General features: G+C 38.9%; 1 protein-coding gene across 2 annotated transcripts; it reads right to left on the bottom strand.

The window, feature by feature from the left end:
- Nucleotides 1-267: 267 nt before the first annotated feature.
- LOC145770399 (dnaJ homolog subfamily C member 5-like) lies at nucleotides 268-14,715 on the bottom strand. Of its 2 annotated transcripts, XM_082582034.1 has the most exons (5): nucleotides 14,441-14,715; nucleotides 13,768-13,981; nucleotides 12,272-12,422; nucleotides 6,503-6,603; nucleotides 2,195-2,328 (listed from the first exon to the last, which is right to left on the bottom strand). In XM_082582034.1, the coding sequence occupies exons 1-4, from the start codon at nucleotides 14,587-14,589 to the stop codon at nucleotides 6,509-6,511; spliced, it is 609 nt and encodes a 202-aa protein (XP_082438160.1). In that variant the 5' UTR covers nucleotides 14,590-14,715; the 3' UTR covers nucleotides 2,195-2,328; nucleotides 6,503-6,508. The 2 variants fall into 2 exon arrangements, with proteins under 2 accessions (XP_082438159.1, XP_082438160.1); XM_082582033.1 differs by lacking the exon at nucleotides 6,503-6,603 and having other exon boundaries at nucleotides 268-2,328.
- Between the last annotated feature and the right edge of the window lie 1,587 nt (nucleotides 14,716-16,302).

Genomic DNA, 16,302 nt, shown 5'->3' with positions numbered 1-16,302 from the left:
TCCTTCTTCGTCAGCTTGATGTAAAACGATTCGTGTGCAGCATTAATTCGCATAGCCAATGCGATGGTTTTGATTCCTTAGTGCGGAATGCAACACGCATGAACCGTGAATGCCAGTGACATGGCAGAGCGTCGCCAATGAAACAGCAATATCAAGCCCACCTCTTTTATACCTGGCACTAAGTACAATTCTCTTCTAATCGTCGATGGCTGTTCGCTGACAGTGAATGATTGTCGCTGGTGCAAGCTGCCACGTCATCACTATAGATTCAATTTGTGAATTTACTTGAAGACAAACGACAAGAAAAACTTGCATTTTAAACAAAGCAAATATTGATAGAAATTAACGGTATCATGCTAGTCCCTGAAATATAATCAAATTGGTTGAAATATCAGCACAAGTCTTTGAGGACACAACTTCATAATTAAGAGATTAAGCCAAGTGCTTCATTCACAATCCAACGTGTAACTTTCAACAGAAGTCAAGTGCACTGGTTCGGCCAGGAGGTGCCACGAATGTTTAGAAAATCAACTTCGGATGCAACAGTGAAACATGCAACAATGTGGTGATTGTGACAGCAAATGTCATCTTCAAGTAAACTTCAAACGATCTGATGACACTCTGTAGTCACAAAGGCTACCAACAGTGTCTCAAACCATTTTTAACGAGGCCCACAGTTCGCTTCATATTTAGCTGAAATTACTTTCGAGGCGCCTGTGTTGCAGGTATAGTTTGAGATAGGTTTTGGGCGGTGCTAGAAACAGTAATTGAACAGACAAGAATCTATCGTCTGTCGGCAAGGCGAAACTCTGGAAGGAAAGCCAGGTTTCATACAAACATGAAATACCACCCAGTTTTGCAAGCACACAATTTAACGACTTCGTTCAAAGTTGTGAAAGCTCTGAAATATGAACGTGTATTTTGTATTTTGAAAATGTATTTACTTTGATCTGACACCACCAAAAGCAATGCCACAGTGTCAAGTAGCCGCAAGTGTAAAAAACAATTTATATTGAACATGATGAAATTAAACTGGAATTATGTGATTACGGCTTTGACCAGCATCGTTATGCAAACGTTAAACAATTCAAAAAATATATATAGTTTTGGCCAACGCAAATATGACATCAGGTTAGCACAATAATTATATAGCAAAACTGACGCCATTATAACATCAAGACAACGCGTTATGACGCTAAATAAATTGCGGCAGCGACGCCCCCGACGACACACAGAAGCACAATAAATGACTTGGAGTCGAATGATCACCAACGACCGCCAACTGGACAAACGATGAAAAAAACTGAACTATTGGAAGTATTCCCTTTGACTGGTTTCAAGTTTCACAAAGTGGACGCAAACCGCCGCGACCAATCACCGAGAGGTGCGATGCTGCGGACATGACGTCATGGCAAAGCTACAACATCAACAAACGTCACAAACACATTAGACCACGTGAACAAACGGAAAAATATAAAAAGTTTTCATGGTTTCAAGCCGATTCAAATAGAATCGACCACAAAGCACCACCGGATAGTGTAAACTTGAGTTTTTACATTTAAATTGATTAATATTCGTTGAATCGCGTTCTTCGAAGCGCACAGGGCGTAGTGCATGACGCAATAGCAAGCGACACGTACCTGTCCACTGCAACGCTTACACATCGTACACTGCAAGTACCCCAACGCTGCGCATCAGTGAACGCACGGATCGTGAGCATGAATATAAAAATAGTACGAACCCCAGGCCTAAAACAGTCCTTTCTTACCATGATATATAAACGTCTTTAAACGTTTAATCAATGTAAAAAGTTATAATTCGCGGGCTGGGGTGGTATCGTAACTCTTCCGGAACACACGACGAACAATCTTCAAAGGAAAGTCCCAGCTAAAGTTTTGTTAGCACCGTCCTCACAAATATCCGGAATAAACTTTTACTAAAATGCTTCAACTCCTTGTGCTCATTACAGTGCAGGACTGCAGGTCACGATTGCCGGGTGGTGGCATCACTGGAAGAACCGTTGGGTCTTAGACAGGAAATCGGTCGTTTTTGTAAAAAAGCGACTGACTTGCTATTTGGGGGAGGGAGGTTGCAAGCACAAGCAACAGCCATCAGATAATCTCTTTAAACACATTATAAAGGTTCAAGATAACATTACATATGTGCATATATTGACAACTCAACGGGTAGATCAGTTGGATTCGCCGTTGGACTTGTAGTCTGGGTACTCCTCGGCCGCTGTAAGAGGGGCCTTTTCGTCGGTGGTGGTCGGTTTAGAGGGGTTGTTCGAACGGGGGGCTTCCGTTACAACAACTACGTCATCATCATCTGAAACAAAATTAAGAACTTTAGAGAACAGTATTAACGGCCGAAATCGCGAATCACTTGTTTTTTACATTGGTTCAACTCCTGCAGACAAAAAATAGAACTGGGAAATATAAAGCTAGCGGGTCTGCTACTATTCGGCGAGTCCGATTCGGCGAGTCCAATTCGGTAAGTGCGATTCGGCGAGAGCCCTTTCGGCGAGTTCCCTATTCGGCGATTTTTTCAATTTTTTTTTTTAAATTATGAGGTACCGTAGCCTATTTATCATTGCCGCTTTTACATCGTTTTAACGACGCTAAATGTTAAAATAAGCGGAATGGCCCGTTTCGGTGAGTCCGATTCGGTGAGTCCGATCCCTTAATGGGGGATTTTTTCAATTTTTTTTTAATTATCGGGTACCGTAACCTAATTATCATTGCCGTTTTAGGGTTAGGGGTTTGGGGTTAGGGTTAGAGGTTAGGAACTCACCGAATCGGACTCACCGAATAGCAGCAGACCCTAAAATAAGACCCTAACCCCCAACCCCTAACCCCAACTCCTAACCCCAACATCTTACCCCTAACCTCTAAACTCCAACCCCTAACCCTAAAACGGCAATGATAATTAGGCTACGGTACCCAATAATTTAAAAAAAAAAATCAAAAAATCGCCGAATAGGGAACTCGCCGAAAAGGGCGCTCGCCGATTGGGGCACTCGCCGAATCGGACTAGCCGAATCGGACTCGCCGAAACGGGCCATTCCGAAAGCTAGCAGACACAAGACCCAGTCAGCAAAGCTGGTCCTTTTTACATTCATTCAACGTCTGCAACTGCAAACGATGAATTAATGTAAAAAGGACCAGTTCTGCTGGCTGGGGATGAACAACCTTCAATATTGCTTGGTGTTCTATTGACGTGTTTTTCGTACGTACATTCGCATGGTTACTGGAGCCACAGTCAAATGTGCGTCAGTATGATGTAACAACTATGTTGTTATTATATACATGTTAATGTAGCTCCCATACACAAGTGGAAAGTAAATGGGAGAATTGTAACTTGGTGATTGTAACCCAGACAGCAAATCAACCGTTTTTTAGATTGATTCAACGTCTGTAGACGTAGAAATAATCTAAAAACGGTTCATTTGCTGTCAGGGAAGTTGTTAATTAAATATTATTAAAATCACTAAATGACTGCAATCGATGAGTAGATGGCTGTTCTCAATGCACAGAGAGGAAGAACATGTGCAGCTAATCAGTCAGATTGCAAATATCAATATCAGCAAACAATGATGCAACCGTTTCCTCACACTGGTTGCTTCAAAATTCGTCTACCACGCTTAATTAGTTTTTGAAAACTTAATTGATAAACAAAGTCCCTTGAACCGGATAAAACACGGAAGGAAAATTATCAGGCGATCCAATCGGTTAGGGTCCAGAGTTTCTTTTGAGAAAACCCAGGGACAGATGCGTAGAATCTATCTGGTAGCATCACCACTAAACTATGTCGAGTTCAAGTAGCTATTACACTTGTGCAGAAATGACAAGCGATGATTGAAAAAGACAAATGGAACGTAGGTAGAACAAAGTAGAAAATACGTTTTCACCAAAAAATCAACTAAAAATTAACCATCACACATTCAAACAAGATGATTCTTGCAGAACACAACCCAACACCGCATTTATAAATTGTGCTCCCCAGCTAGTAAGAATTTTTTGCATTGATTCAACGTTGATACACGAAATTGCAAACTATACCAAGCTATCGAAAACATGGTGAAGCACCTTTCTTCCAAAACACGGAACAAGAGTTGGACATTAAAGTATGCGCAACCAGTGGCAATGTCAACAAACTTGTTTAATAATTAATCCTTCCGTACAGAACATAACGCTTAAACGAGCCATGAAAGATATCGGGGATATTGAATGAACGAAGGTTGTTGTAACCTAGTAAGATGGCAGTGCCACTGTATGCAAACAAGGCAACATTCACAATAACATTCACTAGTGACTAGTGGGAGTGAAGGCAAAGACGAATGATAGCGGAGACTCCAACCAGCAACGTTGTTACAATATCGAAACAGTAGTATGAACATGTAACATGTACCTGTAACATGTAGTTAAAAACCCTACAAACATATAGTTCAAGTAAAGTTACAATGTTCAGTTGTTGTCTTGGAATTGTGGGGATATTTACAAGACATTTACTTCAGTGCACAATGTAGATATTAAAGACTTGTTTTATCCTGATGCTGCGAGTTCGCTGATGGTAATTGGCAGCGAATAGAACAACTAGCTTTCGCAACACAGTTTCCTAGTCATGTGCTATGACGTTCCCTCGCCATGACGTTCCCTCGTCATTGCACATGACCAGGGAATTGTGTTCCGAAAGCAAGTGCAATCCGCTATTTCCACAGCAAACTCGCAGCATCAGGCTAAAACATATATATCGTTAATACATTGTGATAGCAACGATCATGTGAAGTAAGCAACGACCAATGCTGCTAAAAGCGAAACTCAATCAATTACAGAAACCGGTCAATTCTTTAGAAAAATTACTTTTTCAGAGACGTTTTTTTCTATTCTACTTCGTTCATTTTGATTTTCAGCACTAGATTCATGATGCACGATATTGCAAGATAATTTAATGTGTGCAAGTCGACCGCCTTGTTAGAATTGCTCAGCACAGTGGTGTGTAGTAGCACATAAGCTAAGAACCACTGCTCTACTTATTGCAAGATTATGAAAGATTATTATTATTGATGTGACGGAATTTCCTTGTTTTTCTACACACAACTCACATGCAACACAAAATAACGGTCCAAACAACCCCTTAATGATGTCATACGATACAGCTCCTGACAATCTTGGGGAGAAATTTAACAATGAACTCAAAACTTGAAACGTTATCTGCAAATTAGTGGCTTTTCTAGTGTGGGGCTGCAGCTTCTATTAAACAACAATGAAATAGACAAATCCCACGAAATCTGGCAACCGTTGCCAGCGATCAATAATAATTCGTTTAATCCCAAGGAAGCCAGTTGCTTGCACAGAGTGGCTGCAAAAATCGATGCCCGTTCGTGCTGCGTGGTTATGCAGGAAGCATCGAGAATGTGGCCTGCAGGAAGCAGTTGAATGTGCAGGGTTAGAATGCGAACACAAGGAAAGCTTAACTTCACAGAGATGCTTTATTAGAACCACTACAGCAAAGAGATTTGCCAAGTAAACTGTGCCGCTTTCATTATGATCACCCAGTGCACCATAAGCATAAAAAATACTTTTTCTCAACATCGTGTACGTGTTGGTGCAGTGCTGTAACAGAGTTGCGTTACTCAACCCGACCAACTGCCCAATGGTATCGCTTAGCTCCAGATTTTAGTTTTTGTATATAAAAAGTTTCCCATGTAATGGAATCACAAACTTGAACAGACACATTTGGAATGTCCTTGCCAACGTGCTCCCACCCTGTTTATTGTAAAGCTTTGGTAGAGAGTTTGCTTTGTTTAACCATAGACAAACAAAACAAAGTAACTTTAGCGGGTTTAAGATGCTGTGATACACAGAAATATAACATTATCTACATGTTATATCTCTGTGGAACACAGCATGTTAAACCTGCTAAGGTTACTTTGTTTTGTTTGTCTATGGTTATTGTATGCATCAACCCCTATCGCTTATGCCGCAGAGAGAATTGAAAGAACCCATGCAAAACATTTTAAAATCATTTCTTCAAACAAATGAAACATGCAATGCTGACAGTTAGAATTACCACTACAAGCCATGCCAGCTGCTAGCTAATGTGACACAATAAACTTCTTGATTAAATGATACCGCTGCAAAACTAACGAAATCACACGGGGAGGTGTGAATCTAATTATCACCACTCGCTTATTATTTCAATGCACCAGATGTCATCGTGAAGGCTCCCACAGGTTCAGTGATCTTGAGTTTTTGACGAAATAAAATACGAGCTGGAAGTGACAAAGTGGTCTTGTCCCACCAAATATCGAGAAACGTCATTATCCCAACATAATTGGTGATTTAATGAATGAAATGTGAACATTTGCATTTTGCAGTTGTTAGCTCGCTTCCACTGGGCCTCACAATGTAAGATACTGAATTAATCCAAAGCAAATTATTGTCGCAATCAACTGTGGTTAGTAAATACAAGCTATACAAGGCCGTGCAAGGAAAGTCACCGAAGTTTATTGGTCAGATGGAGGTGGTCCTAACACTATGGGCTGGCTCGTAACGGGATTGCTTTCGTCGGCTGTGCCTTGGTACGACCTGCGATTCTGACCTAAACCATGACAAGGTAAGATGAGTTGTGGGAAAAGTGTCATTCAAACCGACGCGTTTCAAATGAACAAAGCACGATTTGTTGTATGATGTGACTGATTATTTTTTGAGCTTGAGTTTCGAAGGGTTCAATACATGAAGATTCGATACGGTTTGATATCACAATCTCAGTTGCAACTTGCAGAGTTATATAAACTAAGCCAAACGACCATGAAAAATCGTAAACTTGTAATGCCGCTAACTCAGATTTTAACTGGTGTTCATTTTAACAACTGAGCTTTTATCGACCTCTAGTATTCTCAATTATCGAATTAAGAAAAATCGCCCAATGCTCTTTTGATCATTAAGCGTGGAATCAACGCAAACAAATGTTCGGAGGATCAGTAAATCGTTCACGTCAGAAGCGCAATCAAGTTAATTGTATACTGTATAATAAATATGTCACAAACGCATCAGATTGAGGGGAGTCAATGGATCACTGCTAGCCACAGGCCCCACAGATCCAATTAAATTAACAAAACAGTCCAGCTAGCAACATACTTATGTTCTTCTTACTGTTCTTCTTCTTACAACCTGCAGACGTTGAAACAATATTAAAGACAAAGGTTTTTCAAGTTTGGGTAGTTAATTACCGACTGAAACTTAGAAAGTATTTGAGGTCGCACACAAGACTAAGCTGTAATGTCACGCTGATTGAGCACCAACGTTGAACCAAACACTTCCTGGGCAGCAATGAAGCAAATCAAAGCAATCAAAACGGATGTTTAAAGGAAGCTACCGCAGAGTGGCAGATGATACAATCGGGGAATCGTGTTCATCAAAACAAAAACCTTGTTATTGTTTATTGGGGGTGCTCGACTGCTCGTGATAGAAGTATTTTCAAAATCTTTGAAAACCAAATTAGGTTTTGACGCAAATAGCTTATGTGTTGCAAGCCTTAAAGCAGCCGGCGGCCATCGCGGCCATGGCCGCTAAGTAGTGGTTGAATGACCGCCGGTGCTACCTCCTCCGTCGGCCAAGTTTGGCCGCCGGTTTCTTCTAGCCAATTATTTAATTTCGCAATAGAATGATCGTGGATTAAATGACGAAAATATGTAGTATCAAAGAGTGACGCAGAATTAGGTCAGCGCATCATAGTCACTACTGTTGTATTGAATATATACAGCTGCGATCACCAGCGCTGTAAGCCTTGTTTGCAATTCCCGATGTTTATTTTAACGAAGTGGTAATCCGAAGTGCTAAGTTACATCGGCTGGCAATATTGTCGTTTTCATATCGATTCAATGTTGTCGGACATTGAATCGTTGTTAAAAAGGAGAACTAGGTTAGTTGACATCCGTGGGTACACCACGTGTCTTCATAGTTGAGAACGCTGTGGGTTAGTGACTTCACACCCTCAATGGTGACATCATAACGGAATAAATGGTCAGGTTTTATGAAAGGCGGTATGCAGTTGAAACAATTTACTGAGCTGCGAGCAGTGAAAACAATTTAAGGTCGTTAGATGGTCCCGCAATACCGGATTACAATCCCGATAAAGCATTTAATGCGTGGTGCAACGATTCTATTGCAGGACGTCGCCCAGACTTCAACAACGCTAAGTGATCATTTTAAATGCAAGTTTAATGCTATTTACTTGTGCTATCGTTATTGTATTTTTGGCCTCCAAGCACGCAGATTTGGCCGCCGAGAAGGAGCTCTCGGTAGGCCACGACGGCTGCCGGAAAAAAACACGAGCTTTAAGGCCTGTGTTGGTTACTTTTCCAACAAAATTATAAAAATGGTCATTCTGCTTCATTTAGATTTCGAAATTTGAGCAATTCGAGCCCAGAATAAAACGCACTGGAGTTTCAAAACCTGGTAAGGGTCGTAAGATTTAAAAGCTTGCGCCGCATCACTTCAAGGTTGACTAATAATAAAAACGTTGTGGCGAAACATAAACAAATGAAAAGTTTTCCAAAAACAACACGAAATCTGGTATCGTACGGACGTGAAACACCGCTAACGACTAACGTAATAACGTTTTCGTGTTTTCACTAGTTGATAGCAATACATTTCATACGAACTACAATAAATTGAAGCACTGCGTAGACAAAACATTTTGTTGTTCCCTTTCAAACCCAGAAGGTGAGGAGTGTCATGCTCTATGGCTTCGAAACGTGGGCAACATTAGCAAGCGCCCACAACTTTATGCCAGAGCGATGGTAAGATGGATCTGCCTGAAGACAACATCCAGTTTGAGACCCTTTTATCCAGGCTTAAAATAAGCGGAATGGCCCGTTTCGGCGAGTCCGATTCGGCTAATCTGATTCGGCGAGTGCCCTATTCGGCGAGAGCCCTTTTCGGCGAGTTCCCTATTCGGCAATTTTTTGAATTGTTTTTTTAAATTATCGGGTACCGTAGCCTAATTATCATTGCCGTTTTAGGGTTAGGGTTAGAGGTTAGGTGTGGGGGTTAGGGTTAGAGTCTTATTTCAAACGTTAGAGTCTTATTTAGTTAGAGTCGTATAGTTAGACTCTTATTTAAAACGATGTAAATGCGCAATGATAATTAGGCTACGGTACCCGATAATTAAAAAAAAATTTCAAAACATTGCCGAATAGGGAACTCGCCAAAAAGGGCTCTCACCGAATAGGGCACTCGCCGAATCGGACTAGCCGAATTGGACTCGCCGAATAGTAGCAGACCCTAAAATAAGAGACATTAGTGAAGTCCTCCAATTGAGCAGACTGAGATGGCTTGGGCACGTTGAGCACAGCACTAGCTGGATCTCACAGGTCAGATGTGTCAACATCGCAGCACAGCGGGGTCAAGGTAGACCAAAACTTTCTTGGGAAGAACTTGTAAAACGTGACCTTGTAGCCCTGAAAATGGACTCTGCCAACTCAGCAGATCGCGAGGTGTGGAGAGGAAGACTTTGCTGTCGACATACATGCCGCCCACACCCTCAACATGAGGATTAAGTTATGGCCTGTATCAGGCCCGCAACCAGCAAATATTTTCGGGGGGGGCATTTAATTTTTATCAAAGAACAAACATTAAAATGATGCATTGTAACATTTTTATGTTAATGTCCACGCCCATTGATAAGGGACAAGAGTGTGTGACACCAGTGGCATAGCCAGAAAAAAATTTGGGGGGGCCAAATATTTGATGAATTGAAGAGAACAACAAAGTGTTTGATTTAAAACATTGCCACCTGATGTACAGTGACGTATCCTGGTGGGGCAAGGGAAGCAATAAAGCTGGTGAGGGGTTAGAGCGTGCCGAAGGCATGCGTATTCTATGGGGGTCCGGGGGCATGCTCCCCCGGAAAATTTTTGCAAAATTACACTCAAATAATGGATTATAGCGCTTTCTGGAAACACTTTCAGGGTAATATTTGTATCAAATTTATTAGCAGATAAACAGCTATTAATTTATTAAAGGTAGCTGTTACACACGAACGGGCAAAAACTGCGGCTAAAATTAGAGAACACAAAAAACTCAGCTACACAAAAACCCAACAAAGTAGCCTAAGCGATTCTGAAATTGCTTCAACAGATTAGTTAAAAGAAGCGTAAATCGCGTAAATTTTGCGTGATTTACGATTTACAAAATTTATTAGTGTCTTTCTGTGTGCCTAAAACAAGTTCTGGGGGTGTTAATAGCCAGATGTCTTGAAAAACGATATAAATTTCTACAAATTATATTATATATTTCAAAAAAGGGTTTAACTTCGGAACTCAAACTTTGAAAATTTGGGGGGGCCATGGCCCCTTTCGCCCCCCCCCCCGGCTACGCCTATGTGTGACACTACCATGTTACGGTTAAATGGTCATAACTTATGTCAATCACGTTTTTGTTTAGTACAGCATTAAAGGAAACTAGCCTTTGTAACCTTTTCTCATTTAGCTATGACTACCCGAGGAAGAAAATTACGATAATACAGTAATGTGTTCAGTCGAATTTGTAATCGACTCAGTCGATTACAAATAAAATACAACATTTGTAGGCTACGAACTGCATTGGCACGACTGGAGTCATAAATTAATCAATAACATATATTTACATCAACATAAACAAACAGATACATATGAATAAACTCAACACGGTAATTACAAATTACAATCCTGAAACATTTTGTTGGCTCAACAAGCTTTTATGTTTGTAGGCCCAAAGAAGTTGACTTTGCAAATGCAAAATGACATTTTAATTTAGAGCATAATGTCTAACTTTCTACTTGATTTGGCAATTTTGTTTAACACCAATTCCGCGCTTGGAATTTGAGTAACAGATAATGAGGATGCCAGCCTAGTTTATCGAACAAAATCGTTAGCATGGCTTCCAACCAGCGTAGCCTACTTTCGGTTTCGATAGTATGGCTTTACGTGTACGACGTACTATTCATAGTACATTTCATACTGCATAGAACGCTTAAAATTTTTTCAAAAAATTTCGGGGGGGGCAAATGCCCCCAATGCCCCCCCCTGGTTGCGGGCCTGGCCTGTATAATATAATCAAACTTGGTTGATGATTGATGATGACTGCGCAGTGCGCACCCCATCAATTTGTTCAACTTTATCACTTGAAAGTAACAGACAAGATCAACGGTATCAGTTGTAAGTTTTTACTGCACTGCACATGCAGGATCAAAGAAAGGCCAACATGCCAACATGATACGTGCAGCCACGCCGGGCGTGTACCAGTGTACCCACTCTGCAAAAAAATTTAAAACATTTTTGCTGGTGGCCACCAAACTAGTGAAGACGCCTAATCTACTGTATTTATAATTTTCATTTGCAAGTGCAATGCTTTTACTGAAAAATATTGCAGTTCAAAAGTGACTTCAAACAACCTTATTTGAAAAGGTGAAAATATACTTATTTTTTACAATTCTTTTTTTATTTTAGATGAGAACAAGTTGAAGTAAGTGTTTTTAAACTAAGCCTATAGCAAAACTGTTTCAATCACCTATTGTTGTGGCAATACAGCCATGCTGTGAGATTTTGTTGTTGTTAGAATAATGAATGATTGCATGAATCGTTTATTATAAGCTGCACGGTGCACAGTGCACACGTTCAAACATGACTTCAACCCATGTCAGTTTCCAATGTTGTAGAAACAACTTAGTAAAAAATAACAAAAAAGTTAAAACAACCTTCTCAGAAAGAAAAGACTGATGAGAAGTTATATCAGCAAAATATATGAGAAATTGTGTATTAAAAGTTACACCGACAAAACCGTGCAAATGTCTTTGCATTATTTGCACTGATCTAGTAATAGCCTTTGTCTTAGTCCAAGATCCGACAAGCCTATCATGATTTGAATGCACAAAGTCCTGAAACTGGTGGCCCGCAGTCGTAACAACAACCAAATGACATCAAAACACGAATGTTGTGCAAAATACAACAAATATTATTATACCCATATACATTATGTATACAATCATGCATAACTTGCGTTTTTTTGCAACTAAATAGTTTCTTTTTGAAGTTTCATATTACGAAGACACCTCACACAAGCAACATAACAACATAACAGCAACGTAAACATCTAAGAGTTTTGCAATTTTTCCTACTTTGTTATGTGTGCCACCAGCCATGAAAGTGAGGGTCTATTAATTTATCACTCCAGACCAGTAACGTTCTCTAGGCTAGATTTAGTGCACGGTACCATTAGGCTCTCACCTTCATCAATCAGATCATCTGGATTAACATTGAAATCTGGCTCATCCTCATCGTCCGGTTTACACTTCCCGCAGCAACAGAAGCAGCAGAAACAGCAGCAACAACATCCGAAGCAACATCCAGTGATGAGGCAGCAAAAGATTCCCAAGCACTATAACAAAATACCATAGATAAAATTCTCTTCAAAATTATGATCAACTGCTTCCTTACAACAATAATTCATAGTTGAGATTTCAAAATGCAAAACAGTTGAAGGTCGTACCGGCAGATAATAATATATAATTCATAAAAAATGTCATAAAAATAACCAAATTCACATAGAGAAGGAATTTCATCAATTGATAATAATTTATGTATGCAGAACTAAAATTAAAAAAAACGTCATACAGTAACTTTGACAAATTGACCTCATTTCTTTTGCTCAAGACAATTTGATATTATCACACACAATGAAACAAAAAATCATATTATATATAATACACTGTAATATTTATACTGTCATCAAACTAAAAACCGAAGATAGTATTTGATTCAACAATAAACAACATGAATACCGCACAAAACTATCACCAATACAAACAAAACAAAGTCCTAGATTACAAGCCAGTGTAAACACATTGTTGAAATAAAATATAACCAGTAACCTAACCTTCCATTAATAAAGTCAACATTCTTAGAGCTTTGTAATATCTTGAAATGTTTGGCTTGATATATATGGATTAGATGCATGGCCGAAAACGTTTGCTATTTTGTTTTAACAATGTTAAATGCCGGGTTGTTGCTTGCTCAATCAAGTCTGTTTGTCTGCTTATCATATCATCAAATGTACCGAAGTGCTTTTTTTGTGAAAGACTTCTTTTAACAAGTTGTATATATATATGTATAATACAAGCCAAAATTGATCTCAAATCAATTGGTCTCCACTGCGCATGTCAAATAACAGAAGATTTAAAGACCATGATCGCCAACGTTTATATCAGATTAGGCACATAATTATCAATCATAGATAAAAATATAGAGAAAATAACTTCTGTTATTAGGATTGGAAAACCATGATCGCCAAAGTTTATATCAGATTAGGCACATAATTATCAATAAAAATACAGAGAAAATAACTTCACTGAAGTTGCACAACCTATCTGGCTGGCATGCCTTGGTGAACATTTTCAATGCATTGGTCTCAATAAGCAGTGTTCCTTGGTGGCCAATGTTTGATTTGATCTCAAAAAATAAAGTTTGATGAAAATTTTTGAAAAAGTTGAAACTAGTTAAGTCTAAATTAGACAATTGAACGTTGTTCTGTCTGAGATAAGATGTCTGAGAACCAAACCCAAGCTCACGTTTTTAATACCATGTCCAATTCCTGTGAACAATGTTACTTACAAAATCAAATAGAAGTTTATGTTGTTGTAAGACCCAAAACAATAAACTTAACAACATTGCTCTAAATTTGTACATTCAAAAATCAATAGCAAATAGAATTGAACATAGCTAACCTTCACAAATGGAGATTGCAAAGCAAAATATGTACTCATATTTTCCTCGCCAATTTGATCGGCGATATAAAGGCCAAGAGACCCATAGCGATCATATATCTCTTTCTTCTTTTCATCTTGCAGAATTCTATTTGCATTATTTATCTCTTTAAATTTTGCAGTTGCTTCTGGGTTGTTCGGGTTCTTGTCTGGGTGGTATTTCAAAGCTAGCTTCCTACAAAATTGAAAAACACAAAAGATGAAGCCAAAAACAAACAAATGCAATTACAGAACAAAATACTGGCTCCGGCATGTCAAATATTCAAAACAAAACATATTATGTGCATTAGCCTATAATTTTTGTTGGTTGGTTTTGAATCTTTATCCTCGGACTGGGAAAGCTTAATCCTGGCAGTTTCACATACCGTACTTGTAGAGGCTTTGAATCACTGACACAGACCTGGTCACCGAGATTGACAGAGTGAAGTTTCCGATTGTTGAAGTGGTGTTGGTGCCAAGGAATTATTCCATCCACTAGCTGCTAATGAATGAAGGGCAGTCCTGAACGTGTTGCTAAAGCGCACACCCTGAGACCCAGTGTCGTTTGCTCTTAAATCAGGAGCTATCAATGATCTTTCAATCAACAATTTACTGATGAAAACACTCAAATCATACAAATCAAGTTTTAACATACCTGTACTTTCGTTTCACTTCGTCAGGCGATGCACCTTTTTCAAGATCAAAAATATTATACAATGATTCTCCCTTAGTAGACAATTTTCGATTATCAGTTCCACTTGGTTGGGTGGACCCAGGAGGTTTATCGCCTAAGCTTTCTGACATGCTTGTGATTATCTGGTTTCTACAATTTCAGCTAATTTCTCAAACAACAGAGAACTAACACAGAAACCTAGCATCGATGCAAACAACTTCCATGCACTGACGCACCAACCAAGCCACCTGCAGCAACAAATTCATTCAACTAAAAATCTTCTAAAATGTGCCATGCACTACAATGACAAATATTTAGGCAAACGACAACAATGTGTAATGTTGTATGAAGATTAAAGATGTACCGATATATGGATGCAAACTATTTCATTCCCTGAACACTTCAACCCCCGAAATCGGGGGACAAAGTGTTCAAGGGATGAATTAGGTTGCACCCTTGATATATCGGTATCAATGATATCAGCCATTTTTGGAGTATCGGTATTAGTTATATTTGGATGATATAATGGCCGACATTAAAAATGTACAGTAAAATAAAACGCACTTGCTGCAGATTTCAAAGATATGGATTTTTTTCAGTAGTAACTAAGGTCACACTGATGTAAAACAATGACAACCTGTTTACATTTTGGCAGTGGTTATTTGACTGGCTCCGGTGTTTTAATCTGAAACACTATTTGACCGGTCATGACGTCACTACATAGATACTGTTTTCTTTTTGTAACTTCTAAATTAGACAATTATATTCAACTGGATCAGTGGCGCATACGATACTACTCCGGCTGGTGTTCCAGAGGGAATGAGTTCAATACAACCCGGAAGCGTTCTTTTTTTTTAACTAAACTTTGACCCGAAACCTGATGCATTTTTGTGGTCAATTTTTAATTTGAGTAGCCTACAGCGCAATGTTTTACATCTTTTCAAATATGAGTAATAAAGTTAGAGCTTTTTTGATTTGCTGGAATTTAAGAATTTCTCTGGGTAGTTTTCCGTTCGTCACAAGAGGATGTGACCGTGTTTGCCGAACGACGCATTACATTCTTGCTCTCAACCTAGGTTTTTTTTCGGTCATTTATCGGTCATTGACCGATTTTTTAGCAAAATGTCCAAAAAAATATACTCAATTCGGTCAAAATGTCCAAAAAAATATAGTCAATTTGGTCAAAACGTCCGAAAAAAAAAAACGTTTCTCAGCAAAACTTAATGTTGTAGCTACTCAGGAAGTGCAAATTTTGGTTTGTATCAGCTACCGGTACTTGAAAGGAAATATTTTCACTAGAAAAAATGACCGAAATAAATAAAAAGTGATCGAATTTTTTAAAGTCATTTCTGAAAAATTACCGAAAAGTCTCAGCGAAAAAAAAAAAAAAACAGCTCTCAAAAAGTTAAAAATACAATAGTTTTATTCAACTGAATCAGCAGCGCGTACGATGTTTCTCGGGCTGGTATCCCAAGGGCATGAGTTAGATACTACCCAGAAGCATTTTACTTCAAACTAAATTGCCTGCTAAAAAACACTGCCTAAAAGTAAACTTGACATTGATCAACCATTTTTTTTAAAAGTATTATATAAGTTATATATAACTTTTTACAGCCACCAAACTAACTTGTTGAGAGCAAAAATGTAATACGTCGTTCGGCAAACACGGTCACATCCTCTTATGACGAACGGAAAATTACCCAGAAAAATTCTCAAATTGCAGCAAATTAAAAAAACTCTAACTTTATTACTTATATTTGAAAAGACATAAAAAAATGGGCTGTAATTGTGCACTAATTGACTAGGCTAACCAGATCATATTCTCTTATCAGCAATGCATCTAA

The sequence above is a fragment of the Aplidium turbinatum genome, chromosome 5 (genome assembly GCF_918807975.1).
Source record: "Aplidium turbinatum chromosome 5, kaAplTurb1.1, whole genome shotgun sequence".
Taxonomy (NCBI): Eukaryota; Metazoa; Chordata; class Ascidiacea; order Aplousobranchia; family Polyclinidae; genus Aplidium; species Aplidium turbinatum.
This window is presented reverse-complemented; position numbering and strand designations above follow the sequence as displayed.